This window comes from Podarcis muralis, chromosome 1 (genome assembly GCF_964188315.1).
Source record: "Podarcis muralis chromosome 1, rPodMur119.hap1.1, whole genome shotgun sequence".
Classification (NCBI taxonomy): Eukaryota; Metazoa; Chordata; class Lepidosauria; order Squamata; family Lacertidae; genus Podarcis; species Podarcis muralis.
In genome coordinates, this window is record NC_135655.1 from 111,956,871 (window position 1) to 111,972,710 (window position 15,840).

Here is a 15,840-nt window from a genome sequence, read left to right on the forward strand (position 1 = left end):
TTGTAGGCAAAATAAATATTTTATTGGCATAACAGCCCCTTTTAATATGAAAGCCCTTATGTCCATTCCAAATGCACTTTGACAGACTTTTCTCATAAAAGATAGTTATAGTTTTACTAGTTTTGATTATGTATTCAACACAATCTTGATTTTATTAGTTGAAAACATATTTTAAAAACAAAAAACAAAACCACAGAAACATAATGAATCCCAGTGGCAATAATCCAGACATTATCAAACCTTGACTGTCTAGCATCCCATTGACAAAAAAACATGTAAAAGAAACCGAAAACCCTGCCAACATACAATTTCATCTGTTCTGATACATGCCATTTTCCCTGGGCCATAGTAAAACTTCAGAAAAAGGGGAACAATTCCTTCCAATTCCCCCACAACAACAGCATTATCCACTTAGAAAAACCCTCTAGTGTTTTATAGACTTGTTTTATTAAAAGGAGAAAAAGGCTGCCTCCTGATACCGTTGAGAAGTCATCAATATATATTAAGGATTTTTAAAACAATACAAAGCACACCCCCAAGGAGAAAGATTAAAGAAGCAGAATTTTTTATTTATTTTTAAAAGGTGTCTACTGCTCAAAGATAAGGCTCTCGGTGTAAGCATTCTTAGTAGTTTTACATAAGTTCATTTAGCTCTCTAAACCCTTTGCAAACAACAGCTTCTCCCAAGAGTTACAGCATTTTAAAACAACAACAACACAACAGGTTACTCTCCTCTTTTGAAGTGGCACTTGGTAACAGCAGTGAAAACAGTTAGGATAGTTGTTTCAAGCTCTCAGAGTGAATCAGTTATTGCACAGTTAAATACCTCACAGAGGTCAGTGGGTTTTTACATAGATATATAAAATAACAATGACAATCCTAGGCTATTTATAACTGGGGTAGATCAAGGAAGTCTTCAAGTTTTATGAGGAACACCACTACACAGAAATAATTATAATAATAATAATAGCAAGACACTATGCACAAATGAACCGTAGGAATGTACAAATAAATATTAAGGCTTGGAAGGTGGTTCATGGGCAGTAGTAAGATGTAGAGTGTCCCAATCGGAGCAGAGGGAGCTGAAGTGGAACATTAAGCAGCACAAAACTACGGACTGTATACAGTAGCCTTCACTTCTGTCCTCCTGAGTGCAGGCAGACACGCCCATCTAGCCTTCCAAAAGGAGAATTCCACAGTGTCCCTGGACCACATGCCAACCTGTCGTTGGGGGGGGGGGGAGAGTTATTGCATGATTGTCATTTCAAATAAAAAACAAATATATTTATTCGGTGAAAGCAGCGACATGCATCTCAACACCCGGGACTCACAATTTGCAGACTCAACCCATAGAATAAGAGAACAAGAAGAACATACGTTTAAAGAAGATTGGAAAACATCTATTGAATATATGGGAAATAATTGTGTATAGCTGAAAACGCTGGCAGCATTAAGATAAATTCAACAGTGTAAATAAGTTTTGGTGGGTGCAATAATGGAATACCGAATGGTATAGTTTTTGTAAAATATGCAGAGATTTATGATACGTAAAATGAACTATGGAAAGAGAAGAAGGATATTTTAAGGATGTAAAATGAGTATTTGAAATTGTAAAACAGAAAATTTAAGAAAAAGTATATATATTATATATAACACATGCATCTCAACACCCCAGGCTAATGGTTTGGAATCCACCCACTGGTGGCCAAGCATTGTTGCTAGAGTCAACTTTGAGAAAGTGGAGGCAGTAGTGCAATTCTGTAATATTCAGCCCCCACATTCTTTTCTGATGTAATCTGCATGGTCTTTCCCCACCCTCCTGCTAGCACTTACTGGCATGCAGCAACACTGAAATATTTACCTGTAGTACCGATTCACGGTTGCGTTTCTTGCTTAGCGTTAGCAGATCTGCTAGGGGAAGAGACAGCTGCTAACAGTCCACTTACAATTTCCCGTCTGATTTCACCGACGATAGATTCTTTGATCTGAAAAGAAGACATTTCAGGTTTGTCTACATTTACCATCCTTCCCCTATATTTGTAGCTCACTGAAGGCTAAGCACAACTGCATAGGTTGGGCCAATCCCATTCAATCTTTCCTTGTGGAATTGGGGGAATGTGGCAGTAGGCAGTTTTCCAGGGTTATATCTGCAACACCATCCATTTGAAGCATATGGCTTTCCCCCAACTTATCCTGGGAACTGTAGTTTAAGGGTGCTGGGAACTGTAGTTCTGTGAGGGGGTAAACTACAGTTTCCAGGTTTATTAATGGGGAAGCCATGTGCTTTATTAAATGTATGGAGTGGATGTGTCCTAAGTTCTGTAAAAAGGTAAAGGGACCCCTGACCATTAGGTCAAGTCATGACTGACTCTGGGGTTGCGGCGCTCATCTCTCGTTCTTGGCTGAGGGAGCCAGCGTACAGCTTCCGGGTCATGTGGCCAGCATGACAAAGCCGCTTCTGGCGAAACCAGAGCAGCGCACGGAAATGCAGTTTACCTTCCCGCCGGAGTGGTACCTATTTATCTACTTGCAATTTGACGTCCTTTCGAACGGCTAGGTAGGCAGGAGCAGGGACCGAGCAATGGGAGCTCACCCTGCCACGGGGATTCGAACCACTGACCTTCTGAACGGCAATTCCTAGGCTCTGTGGTTTAACCCACAGTGCCACCCACGTCCCTAAGTTCTGTACTGTGCTTTTAATCCTACAAGAATATTGTTGGAGGTCAACACTGAAGGAGGGGGGTCAATACTGAGAAACAGACCCACAAATTCATGGTGCAGAATAACCTAGGAGCCAAAGATGAGGAATAAATTGGCAGATACCTAAGCCAGGATGACCATTGTTGTCCAAAAACTCAGCTCTAACAGAAAGCCTCTTATCATTCTTCCTGTCTATGAGAATCCAATGGGCAGCAAGTGGCAGGAGGGGTGTGGTTGGAGAATGAGCCAGTCTAGTGATTATTTAATGCCCAGGAAATTGCTCCAAACTGCAGCCCTGGTGGTTGACCACAAGGAGCAGCGCTGTGCAGAGAACCAAGGGTTCTGCGTTCCAGTGCTGGTGGGATTGCCACTTAAGGGACGAATGCTATTCACCCAAGAATACAAAGGCTATAAATAAATTGGGTGCATTCTGAAATGAAGTGACAAAGGCTTCCCAAATTAGCGGAGCTAATGGATGAGCAAGCAAGAGAAAGGATCCATCTGTGTGGAAAGGAACAGGCAACTTGTGTTCTATTCCTGGCTTTGCTACAGCCAGGCTTCCTGTGTGACCTTGGGCAGGATGCTGTCTCTGCGTCCAAGTTTCCTCGCTGCAGTAAGGGATGTGTGCAAAGAATCCAACTTTGCATCTAGAAAGTGGCACACAAGAAAGAATACCAATGGACCTGCAATCAGTCTGATTTTAAAAAATGTTTTACAGCTAAGTGTAAGACCTGCCACTCTTTCTAGAGAAGCTTCTTCAAAATAGAGGGTGATGTCCAATGATTTCAATGGATCTATGCTGAGAATGATTAATGTTGGCTACCACCCAAAGGTGCCTTGAAACTAGTGCCTTGAGGCACTAGTGTGACTTTGCAAAAGTGCCCCTTGAAAAGGTAAAGTGGAGAGTATCGAGAAGCAGACTGTTCAAATCAAGTATTCCTGAAACAATTTGATTCAAGATACTATTCCCCAATAACCCGATTTCTTTTAAGTAGAGAACACTAGCTCCATTCTTCTTTTATTTTATATTTTGCATTTTTTATATTCCATAAATAAGAAAGCAATCTTCATTTTCTTCGAAGCAAGAGAGAACAAAGTTAAGTATCTTGGCATTTTTGTAGTTTTCTTCTGTGGGAGTATGGAGAAAAGGATAGCGGGTTCCTTTTCATTCCAGTAAAAAGATACAGGTCAAAAGCTCACACCCATTACAGTCTATTCTGGCATGCTCTGGAACACTGAATACTGTTTATGCTGTTTTCTCCTACAAACCAAGATAATTCATGTATACACAGGGAGAGGAATTGTTCAGAATGCCATGAGTTTAACATTTGTGAAGAAATATCAAGAATGCATATTAATGAATTTCCCTGCAATGGATTCATTCTGCTTTGGGAGGCAAACAATGCAAGGCAGATACTTTTGGTATTTATGAGATGCAAAGGGATATACTAAACAAAGTGGGTGCCAGCGTTAAACAAACCCACTCTGTAACATACACACAATGTGTGATTTGGCAAACTTCTCTGTTTAAGGGACTAGCGACACAATGGGACTTACATCTGAGCAAACATGAGAAGAATTGAATAACCTTTATGGCATTAGTCCTTAGACCATAACAGCACCAGACTTTCTCCAAAGCCCAGCATTGAATATGAGACTCTTGGGGAAAGATCACATCCTCTGTATGCAGGAGATCTCAGTTCAACCCCTGACATCTCATGATACTGTTGGGAAAGATCTGAACTAAGCCTGGGCCAAAAGAAGAAAGAAAGCTTTCCAACTGCTGCAAACAGCAACCTGATGGCTTCCCTCAAAGAATCTTGGAAACTATAGTTTGTTAAGGTTGCCAAGAGTTGTTAGGAGATCCCGATTACCCTCACAGAGTTACAATTCCCCATTTCCTGGGAAGAGGGATTGATCATTAAACTATCCTGGGGATTGGAGCTCGGTGAGGTCAATCGAATCTTCTTAACCACATTAAGAAGAAAACATTGAGATCAAACGCTCCTGTCAAAAAAATGCTAGCCAGCCTGCTGCTCACCTCTCGTATGACTTGCTGCAGTTCATCGTTCTCCACACTTCTGTGAATTTCTTCAACCGCAGGCACAAGAGGGATCTTTTCAAGTTTCTGCTCCACCTCCGATCTGGACTTTGTGTGTCCCTCAGAGCTTTCAGGAGGCTGCCCTGTTCCTGCTCTTGCCGGTGGAGAGGGCATCAAGGCCACACACGCTCGGTAGATTTTTTTGCTTTGGGGCTTGGCCTTCCCCATCATCTCAGATGAGTGTGCACTGTCTTTCCTGCTGGCTTGGCTGGAACACACTGAAGAGGAGTCAGAATGTCCGTGATCAAAAGCACATTCTGAGCCGTCGGCCGGCGGAATCTCCATTCCAAGTTCTCCCAGGCCCAACCTCAGCTCAGACTTCAGAAATGACTGCTCTCGAATGAGTTCAGAGACCTACGGAATTACGGGAGGTGGGGGAGGAAGACAAGACAACTGCTTTACTTACTGACTTGTGAGACAGGCAAAACCCCAAATGTATGCTGGAACAGGAGCACAAAAATCACGCCTCATCCTTGAGCTACAAGCCATGCCTTCAACCCTACTGGAACACACTGCGGCACAGAATAGCCAAAGGCCTAGCATGAATTTGACAGCATCCCCAGTATCTCACATGTTCTGTACATACATTTATTCCACTCCACTCCACTCCACTCCACTCCAATCCAATCCAATCCAATCCATTCCATTCATCACTGCCAATGAAACATCTCAATGTGACTGGAAAATACCACTGCTTTCACTTCCAGCCTTTGTTTTGGATACTTACCGGCTCCATCACATTCAGTGAAGAAGGGCACGACAAGTTATCAGTGCTTCTGCTCCCATACATGCCCTGGAAGAAAAAGAAAACACAGAAATTAGGGGTTGTTAATGTTTTCGGGAGCTCTCAAAACTGCTTCGTGGCCTGTGCCAAACCACCAACTTTCTGAGAAAACAAGGACCCAGAGAGCCTTTTATGCTACTTCTGCATTTATGATTCCAGGACATAGTAAGGAAGAAAAATATTTAAAGAGCTGTAAGAGTTTAAAGGTGATGGACCCCGTTAGTCAGGACTCAAAGACAACCAAACGGAATCAGCGGACTTAAGTAGCTTAAGTTCATCAATTTCAGTGGATCTATTTGGCACAACTTACTTGGTTCTTATTCTTAGTCCGCCCCCCCCCCCAAAAATAACACCATGTTTCCTTTCCCACCTCAGACCCATCCCTGGGTCTTCTAAACCTTTGAAATCTCCAAAGAAAAGCAACCTGAATCTGCAGAGGTCACCATTTGGTTATCGGGTAACCTGTAGTCAACTGAGCTATTCTGTCTAGAACTTCCCCCCTCAGATGTGGGGAAAGGGACAGAGTTTGGATATGCTACATGCTCTTTAGTTTAGTTTCTTCTGACCCCTCACTCAAACGTAATAGCTCCATTCATATGATTAAATTCTTGACACACATGCAGCCCCTTTGTTTCCCCTTCGCATGAGTGGACACAAGAAACCATTGTTTGTCGTTTGGGGTGGCTTCCATATCCAGGCTTCTTTAGAAGCCATGAACCCCAGTTCTCCATTCACATGTAACAGAAAGCTGCACTCAGCTGTAGCTTCCTGGTCTGTTTCCTTGCTGAGACAAAGGGAGGAGTGAAGGAGATGTAACAGCTCAGAAATATCCTAGCTTATTAAGCCAGGATTGGGCCACTGTCAATATAAGCCCCTATCATTTTCTATCTCAGGTTTGTTCATATGAAGAATGCCAGAGAGATCAAGGGGCTGGAAGATTGATCTGGATCATTAGTGGATTGTTGAACTGGATCATTAGTGACATCTGGGCTACACCACCTAAGAGCAAGTTGTGAGCCTAGGGGAGAACACAGGCCATGTTTTATGCCTGTTGGTATTGACAGAGCAACACAACCCCCAACTTCTTCTTGGCCTACAAATCCAAGCCCAGTTGCCTGTCTCTTAGTTTTTTAACAATGGGTAAAGGTAAAGGGACCCCTGACCATTATGTGCAGTCGTCACCGACTCTGGGGTTGCGGTGCTCATCTCGCTTTATTGGCCAAGGGAGCCGGCGTACAGCTTCCAGGTCATGTGGCCAGCATGACTAAGCCGCTTCTGGCGAACCAGAGCAGCACACGGAAACGCCGTTTACCTTCCTGCCGGAGTGGTACCTATTTATCTACTTGCACTTTGACGTGCTTTCGAACTGCTAGGTTGGCAGGAGCAGGGATTGAGCAAGGGGAGCTCACCCCGTCGCGAGGATTCGAACCGCCGACCTTCTGATCGGTAAGTCCTAGGCTCTGTGGTTTAACCCCCAGCGCAACCCGCGTCCCACTTTTTTAACAATAAAGGAGTACAAATACCCACAGGACAGACTCAACCATTCTGCTGAATGTGCATGTCCTCACCATTCTGAGGCTGTGGGCTACAGGCCTTCAATCTGGGCTTCCCTCTTGCCACTGACTTGAAAATTTGCTTAGAATGTCTAATATTGAATTCCATTAGCCTCTGGAACATGGATCCACATGGGGGGAAAATACTCTGCCCCAAAACAAAAATGCTTAATGTGTCTGTTCTAATGCTTGGTGGCATAACAAAGTTCTGGGTATTAGGGGAATAACTCGCCCCATAGAAGCACCCAGTGCTTCTACATCCCTTGCACAGATATATCTGCACAGACGGACTGTGACAAAAGACATACCATGGGTGTTTGTTGCCTGTAAGGTGAAGACACGTGAATATTCCTAAGCTGCTCTTCGAGAGTAAGAAGGCGCTCCTCTAACTGCATTTCTAATTCCTGAAGCTCCATGCGGACAGATTTCCTTAAGCTCTGGAGTTGATCAGCTTCGTATCTAAATCAGAAGCAAACAAAATGGAAAGGGGAATATATAATCCTGTTGGCAGAGCACAAATAGGCATATCATCCAAAGCAGTGGAGGGAATGATAACATATCAGTCCAGTGTTATGCAGATATATGCACTTTCACATGAAAATATATAGCAACCAAGAAAAGGGAACAGAGGAAAGAAGGAATGTGTGCATTCCACAGGAGTGCATGGGGCTTTACTTTTGGTTTTGCAAACTAATGAGGAAAATCCACTGGAGATGAAATTAGTAAAAAAAACCAACTAATCCCTTAGGGCGGGGAACAAGACTTCCAGAGCTTAACTAGTATGTATTTAGCAAATCTGTAAATTAAATGCTATATATAGGTTTGGATGTGGTCCAGGTATTTATTGGGAGCAGCGTATTATATAAGCAAGGGAGAGAGCTGGTCATGCAGATGCCGTAATACATGGATGGGAGAGTGAAGTAACCCTTTTCTTTCCTTACAGAATCTACAGTGAAAACGAAACGGGATTTCAGTGGAACTAGGCTGGCTTGAAGGGCTACCATGCATGTAGCAGACATCAGACAAGAAACTCACGAGCAGAGCCTTAGGCTAGGCCTGGGAAGACACACGCTCAAATCTTCACTCACTCATGACTGACCTTGAGCTCAGTCACTATTTCTCAAGCAAACCTTTACCGCAAGCATATTGAAAGACTAAGATGGGGTGGGGAGAAGAAACTCAGGGCACATTTATCTCTTTAGGAGGATGGCAGGTGTGTGTGTGTGTGTGTGTGTGTGTGTGTAATAAAATGAGTATCTTCAGAAACAAATAGTTCTACGGAACCTCACCACAAGGTGGCTATAAGAGTGACTGGTATGATCCGGAGGGAAATCCTGAGACCACCCCAGTGTGGTGAAGTGGTTTGAGTGTTGGACTAAGGTAAAAATAAAATAAAAGGGAAAGGACCCCCGGACGGGTAAGTCCAGTTAAAGGTGGCTATGGGGTGTAGCACTCGTCTCACTTTCAGGCCAAGGGATCCAGCGTTTGTCTGCACACAGCTTTCTGGGCCATGTGACCAACATGACTAAACCGCTTCTGGTGCAACGGAACACCGTGACGGAATCCAGAGTGCATGGAAACACCATTTATCTTCCCGCCACAGTGGTACTTATTTATCTACTTGCACTGGCGTGCTTTCGAACTGCTAGGTTGGCAAAAGCTGGGAAAGAGCAACGGGAGCTCACCCTGTCACAGGGATTCAAATCACTGACCTTCCAATCACCAAGCCCAAGAGGCTCAGAGGTTTAGACCACAGCACCACCCGCATCCCATAGTGTTGGACTAGGACCTGAGAAACTAAGGTCTAAATCCCCATTCAGTCATTAAGTTCACTGGGTGATCTTGGGCCAGCCACAGTCTTGCAGTCTTAACCTACTGTTTCACAGGGTTGCTGCGAGGACAAAAACTGAAGGGTTGAGAAGCATGCCACCTTGAACTCCTTGAGGAATAAATAAAATGAAAAGCCATCCCTTTCAAAACATCTAAACGTCCTATGAAATAGGACCCTTTAAGTTAATGCCCAAACAAAACGAAATCCAAATGTCAAAAAGGATCTTACCAAGAGGGCAGAGATCAGAGCAAAAGGGACGAAAGGTTGGTCTTGACAGAAGCACTCTGGAGTGAGTAGAGAAGAGGTGGCAGAACAGAAAGACCGCCATGGAGAAAGTTGCAGCAATCTAACTGTGAGTGATGATCAGAAGCAAAGTGGCAGAGTCAGAATGCAAAAGGCCAGTTCTAAATGCGCAGAAGAGGAAGGAGAAGGAGCGTGTTTTAGGATTAACTGAAGGCTGCGCACCTAGAAGAAAAACAGTGCTTTTGAGAAAGAAAGAGAACAGATGCGAAAGGTTTTAGTAGAAATATAAAAGGAACCTGCATGTGAGCACAGATATAGTAAACAAGTTGCTTAGGTGAGAACACCCCCCTACCCCACTCACCTCTCTTCCTCTGTCATGTGCTGATAAACAGTGGTTTGCTGGCGCAACATGGACAATTCCAAATCCATCATTTGCGTTCTAAACAGGTTTAGGTTCCTTCTCACGGCTTGAAGATCTTGGAATGTATTCTAGAAGACAGATACAGAGAAGTATTTATGTTCAGAACTCTGTGTAAATACATAACAAGAGCTCTGCTAGATCAGACTAAAGGCCCCTCTAGGACAGCACCCTGTCTTCACAAGTAGCCAAGCAGATGGCGACGATAGTGATGATTCACTTGTATACTGCTTATGTCAAAATGCCTCCTATGCAGTTTACAGCTACAGTTCCCCAACTATAAAAACCAATGCATAACTAAAAGAGACAAAAACCATTCTGCCGGGGCACTAAAACAACCTCAAAAATTAAAATATGCAATAAAACACAAGAGAAGTCCACAAACAGGACATGAGCTCTCTTCTCACTTGCAATTCCCAGAAACTAGTATTCAGAGGCATTCCGCCCTCTTGACACTTGAGGGAATAAAGAGCCACTATGGCTGGTAGCTATAGCCTTGTCTCCCATGAATTCCATGAGCCCAATCTGCCAATGGATTGTCTTCATAGAGACAATCTGGGCTCTGGGCTGGGGCTCAGCAACTTACAGCCTATTGGTGGAGTCAGCCATCTTAGCACCACACCTACGGCATGCCCATGACCTCCCTGTCCTTTGCCCTTGAAAACCACCCAGAGGGAGGAAGGGAGAGGGCTGGATACATGGAGTAGAGAACTGCAACACCTCTTTCTTCGTCCCTATCTTCTAAAGATGGGAGGGGAGAACCCAGATGAAAGGACATTCTCATTTCATACATATATATAGGCGCAAGTTTATCTCAAACACAGAACTTGGATGAAGAGAGAGAAAAATGCCATTTACTTCATAGAGAGGTAGAATAGAAGATCTCTGAGTACTGTAAGGGGCTGTAGTGAGGTCAGGACTTCTCATCATAGCATTCTAGAAAGGGAAGAGAAGAGGTCAAAACAAACATACATTTTAACAACTTGGTACATAAGACCAATAAGCAATAACATGTCAATACAACAGTCATGAACACAACGATCTTTTCATGCTATTGCACCAAAAAAGCCCAACAAATTTTGATTTTTACCTCTTGAAATATGGCAACCCTAACTCTGGGGGACTTCCGCAAAAGCTCAGCAACTTTGGCCAACTTCCCTGACCACTGATGTTTAAATAAAGTAAAGGTAAAGGTACCCCTGCCCGTACGGGCCAGTCGTGACCGACTCTGGGGTTGCGCGCCCATCTCGCTTAAGAGGCTGGGGGCCAACACTGTCCGAGGACACTTCCGGGTCACATGGCCAGCGTGACGAAGCTGCTCTGGCGAGCCTGCACCAGCGCAGCACACGGAAACGCCGTTTACCTTCCCGCTATAAAGCGGTACCTATTTATCTACTTGCACTTTTACGTGCTTTCGAACTGCTAGGTGGGCAGGAGCTGGGACCGAACGACGGGAGCTCACCCCGCCGCGGGGATTCGAACCGCCGACCATACGATCGGCAAGTCCTAGGCTTTACCCACAGCGCCACCCGCGTCAGATGTTTAAATATATGGTACTAAATATATCAGTACTTTGAATATTTAAGAAAATATCAAAGATGTTCTGTTTTGTGTTTAAAATATTGATCTCTTAATTTTGAGGTTATCTTATACATTGGGGCATCTTATACAAGGAAAAATACTGTAGGTCGTTTGCATTTGCCCGGTTTATTTTTCTATAACAACTTTGTTAGTAAATGGGCTGGCACTTCAAGCAAGGCCAAACTTTGGCTCTCATCCTCAACTCTGGGCCCAGCGCCCTCACACCTAAATGACAGCCCACCTGTGTTTCAGCCAGTGTTTCTGGCAGTGATACCCCTGCCACCCCTCAGATATGGAAACACTGAAGCCCCAAACAATATCTAAAATCTGAGACTGGTCAGATTTGTTGCACCTCTTCAATTCTGCTGGGTGCGTGTATTCAAACCACCAAGGCCCCCAGAAGCCTTGCAAGGTGGTATAGTCCTACGGACGGCGGTATCATGTGTGCCATCTGAATTAGCTCTGTGCACCTGTGTGAAGAGCAAATTCCAACTAAGAGGAGGAATGGATTTAGATTCAAAAATCCAATTTGGCAGTGAAATTTCTGGGTAAGAAGCCAATTTGTGCAAAGCAAAACTTCCCACCTGCGATTTTTGTCCTTCCCCCAAAGGACTAAGAGCAGCCCATAGGAGACTGTCTACTCTGCGAAATAGACTGAGACCAAATGCCTTCTTCAAGGCCACTTAGTGAACTTCACAATTAAGCAGGGATTTGAAGCACAGGTCAAAGCAGTCTACGTCCAATGCTGTAACCCCTGCACAAACTGGCTCATAATATTCTGGTTAAGATACAAGTACCAAATCAAAACTGTGCTATGATGATAATGATACGTGCTGCATGACAGACAAAGGAGCTTTTCCTCAGACTTAAAAGTATCTAAGAAGTTAGTGTGCAAGTAGCAAGACTTCAGATAGCATTATCTACACAAACCCAAATATGTCAAAACAGAAACACACAGAGGCAATACCGCCAAACTCCTAAAGGATGGGGAAATGTAGCAAGTCCAGTGTAGGTCTAGGAGTTTTATTAACTATGGACACCCTGGGAAAGAATGCATTTTACAAAATGGAATGAGTAAAGCTGTGTCAGATCCCTGGGAAACTCCTGACTGGAGAAGCAACTATGTTCATTCCAAACTTTCATATGATAAAATGAGGCTTCCGATTGTGAAAGCCTCTTCAAAAAAAGGTGAACTTTCCCCAGCTCCAGAACGGAGTTTATTGCATCTGGCAAGCATTTTAGAACATGACAGGGCTGTTAAGTACCAAGTGGGGGAAAATCTTGGGATTCGTTCTAGGAGGAGGTTGCGAAAAGGAAGTTACTTAATCAAAATTTATTGCAGAGCATTAAAATAGTCTGAGCTTTCAAATTATCAGTTTTGCACATGAAACACATGGCTGCAAAACTTAAGCCGCCTAGCCTATGTCTCTCAGGCTTCATGAAGACTCTGCAGAAATACGTATGGCATTCAAATATTGTTGTTTTATTCTAATTTGTGTGTGTGAACGGGGCTTGGCTCTTCTGCATACTACTCATTTCACACTTGCCTAAACCAGGCTGGCCTTCCATATAATGACATCTGGGAAATGGGAGATGGCTCAGATTCACAACCCTGCTCAAGGACTCTCTAGATGAGAGGAGGAGAACTTGTGACCCTCCAGACATCCCTTTGTTATAACTCCCATAAGACCTAGCGAGCATGGCCAATTATCAGGGACAATGGGAATTGTGATGCAACATTTCCACACAGCTGGACACGGCATGCATTAGACAATTAGTGAGGAGCAAACTTGTCCTTCTGCAAAGTTTACCTCCCATTACTTATCTTGTCCTTGAGGGGACTCTGTCAAGCTCCTGGCCTGAGCAATGCCAACATTCCCCAGGGCACAGAATACCAATGGCTTACACTTCATCAGATGCACTAACAGAACAGAAATATCTTCTCAAGCCTCAATTTAATAATAATAATAATAAAGCAAGGCCTTTAAAACGTTTGCATATAAAAGATCCCGAGTAGGAAGAAATCTAATTCATGCTTCACAGAACTGAGTTTTTGTACGTCAGCTTTGCCATGACTGTATTGAAAGGCAACGTGACCCAGTTGATAAGAGCATCAAACTTAGATCTGGGGAGTCAAATCCCAACTTAGTCAGGGACTCAATGGAATGTTTGGGCAGTGGCATCCAATGTGGGGCCTTCTAGCTGTGGTGGACTACAACTCGTATCAGCACGACCAGGGGTCATGGATGATGGAAATTGCAATCCTAGAGGGCCCCCTGTTCGCAAAACCAGTCTTTGACAAGCTTTTCCCCTTTGCCAGCAAAATCAATTACATGTGGAAACACTAAATACCACGGGGAATCCTAAATTTAAACAAACCACCGCACAATGGTCTTTCTTTTTAGCAACCAAAATATGCACCCTCCAGACAGACACACCGGGGGGTATACAGACTGCAGCCATGAGCTAATTTACCTGCGAAAGGTTTTGCAAAGAGTTCCTGATGTCGTGCAAGACTCTCCTCAGCTGCATTTCGACCGTGGAGGGTGAATGCATGGCATGAGTTTGGCGCCGGTGCCCAGCGTGCCTCAGCGAGTAAGGGCAGCTGAACGGGGAAGGCAAACCACTGCAAGACGACCCAGGGGTGCTTGGGATGCTGTGTGTACTAAATGTTCTCATATGCGCGCATAAGGGCCTGTCTGGATAGTCAAACTGAAGGGAATGTAGCGAGCACGACGACTGAGACATATGAGCCGGGAGGTGCAAAGGGCAGCTCTGTATTCTGCTCCGACACGGTTCGTCCGCCGCCTTGTTCAATGCAGGCTGGGAACCTTCTTTCCTAAGGGATGATGGTGCAATGAAAAGTGTGGATTTGCACCTTGGGGGACTGTGGTCTCTCTCCTCAGGGGGCTTCTCTTCCGTGTGCTCCTCCTTTCCCTCCTGTTCAGGATTGTCGTACTTGTAAGTAAAAGATGGGGGGCTACAAAATGTCTGTTTTCCCGGAGTGAGCTGGACATTCACGGAGGAGACGACTTTCACCGGGTTCAGTAGTGCAGATGGGAGAGACTGGGAGCGCCTCAATGGATAGTCCAACTCAGAGATCCGATGCCTTTGCTTGAAAAGAAAGTCTTTCGACTTGAGCAGCGAGCGACCGGCTCTGGAATCAGACGAGCCACTAATCCTCCTCTGGGCTCTTTGCAAAGCAATGCTAACCCGCTCGGTGGACGAAGGAGATGAACTGCAGCTTTCTATAGAGGACATTGATTTAAGAATGTGGTGCGTTTTATACTGAGGAAATTCGTACTCGCTGCTTTTATCTGCGTCGCTCTCTTCGCTGCCTTCCTCCAGCACTTCAGACTCTCCCTCCTGTGAAAGAGCATCTTCATCTTTTCTAATATATCCTCCTTGTCCAAACTCTGTATCTCCTCCGGTCTCAGCCTGCCCAGTTTCACCTTCTAGAACTTTCCAACCTTCTCTGGCATCGCTCCCAGAAACCGCCTCCCTCTTCCGCTGCTCCACTTCTGTGCGGAGGAATTTCTCCTCATCAAGCTCATTAAAATAGGACTGCTCATCTATTGGCGTTTTGAGTTCTTCACTGTAAGATGTCACCGTTGTCTCGCTGTCACAGCTGTCAGCGCTGCTTCCCATGGCCTGCAATGACTCGTGTCCCTGTCAGGAACACAATGAGAACAGGGTGGTGAAGAGGCAACAAAAATACCAAAACATTTGTACCTTTATGCAAATAACTTTTAAAAAATAAAATGAAAAGCAAAACGAGTCCATAAGATAGATGGATTGGAGAAATAAGCATTCATGAGAAAATAAAGCAAGACTGGACAGTAGGTCAGATCTTTAATCCACTGAATTCTCTAATATACAACACAGTGAGGTCCAGTGTGGTGTAGTGATCACAGTGTCAGATAAGGATAGATGAAGTAAAGGTAAAGGTATAGGGACCCCTGTCCATTAGGTCCAGTCGTGACCGACTCTGGGGTTGCGGTGCTCATCTCGCTTTCTTGGCCGAAGGAGCCGGTGTACAGCTTCCGGGTCACGTGGCCAGCATGACTAAGCTGCTTCTTGCAAACCAGAGCAGGGCACAGAAATGCTGTTTACCTTCCCGCTTGGGTGGTACCTATTTATCTACTTGCACTTTGATGTGCTTTCGAACTGCTAGGTTGTCAGGAGCAGGGACTGAGCAACGGGAGCTCACCCCATCATGGGTTTTTGAACCGCCGACCTTCTGATTGGCAAGTCCTAGGCTCTGTGGTTTAACCCACAGAGCCACCTGCGTCTCTTAGGATAGATGAAACCCAAGTTCAAATCTGCACCTAGCTATGAAGCTCCGTGCTGGGTGAGCTTGGGCCAGCCAGCTTAACCTACCTTGTTCGGACTGCACCAGGAATCTACCCAGCGCTCATGGGAAAATGTGGCATGATCTCAAATGAAACTTTAACAGATGGCATGACAAAAGTCTGTAATTTTATCAAGACAAGTTATTTGTTGTTTACTGTTGTGACAATTGTTTTCTCAAAATTTATCTTCTGTACCATGAAAATAAATAAAAAAGGTATTATTATTTTTAAAAAATGGGGAGGGAAAGAGAATCACGTTTGCTGCCTTGAGCTCACT

The 15,840-nt window shown here is 44.4% G+C and overlaps 1 protein-coding gene across 4 annotated transcripts in view; it reads right to left on the bottom strand.

Moving 5' to 3' along the window:
* The window catches only part of ITPRID2 (ITPR interacting domain containing 2), a 69,962-nt gene continuing 54,122 nt past the window's right edge, over positions 1-15,840 (bottom strand). For all 4 annotated transcript variants that reach the window (XM_077916392.1, XM_077916399.1, XM_028748163.2 and 1 more), the window contains 8 exons: positions 13,687-14,880; positions 10,489-10,566; positions 9,574-9,701; positions 7,447-7,597; positions 5,529-5,594; positions 4,742-5,155; positions 1,862-1,985; positions 1-1,221 (listed from right to left, as the gene is read on the bottom strand). In XM_077916392.1, the coding sequence (XP_077772518.1) occupies positions 1,875-1,985; positions 4,742-5,155; positions 5,529-5,594; positions 7,447-7,597; positions 9,574-9,701; positions 10,489-10,566; positions 13,687-14,880 (2,142 nt within the window). In that variant the 3' untranslated portion in view covers positions 1-1,221; positions 1,862-1,874. The remainder of the gene's footprint in view (positions 1,222-1,861; positions 1,986-4,741; positions 5,156-5,528; positions 5,595-7,446; positions 7,598-9,573; positions 9,702-10,488; positions 10,567-13,686; positions 14,881-15,840) is intronic.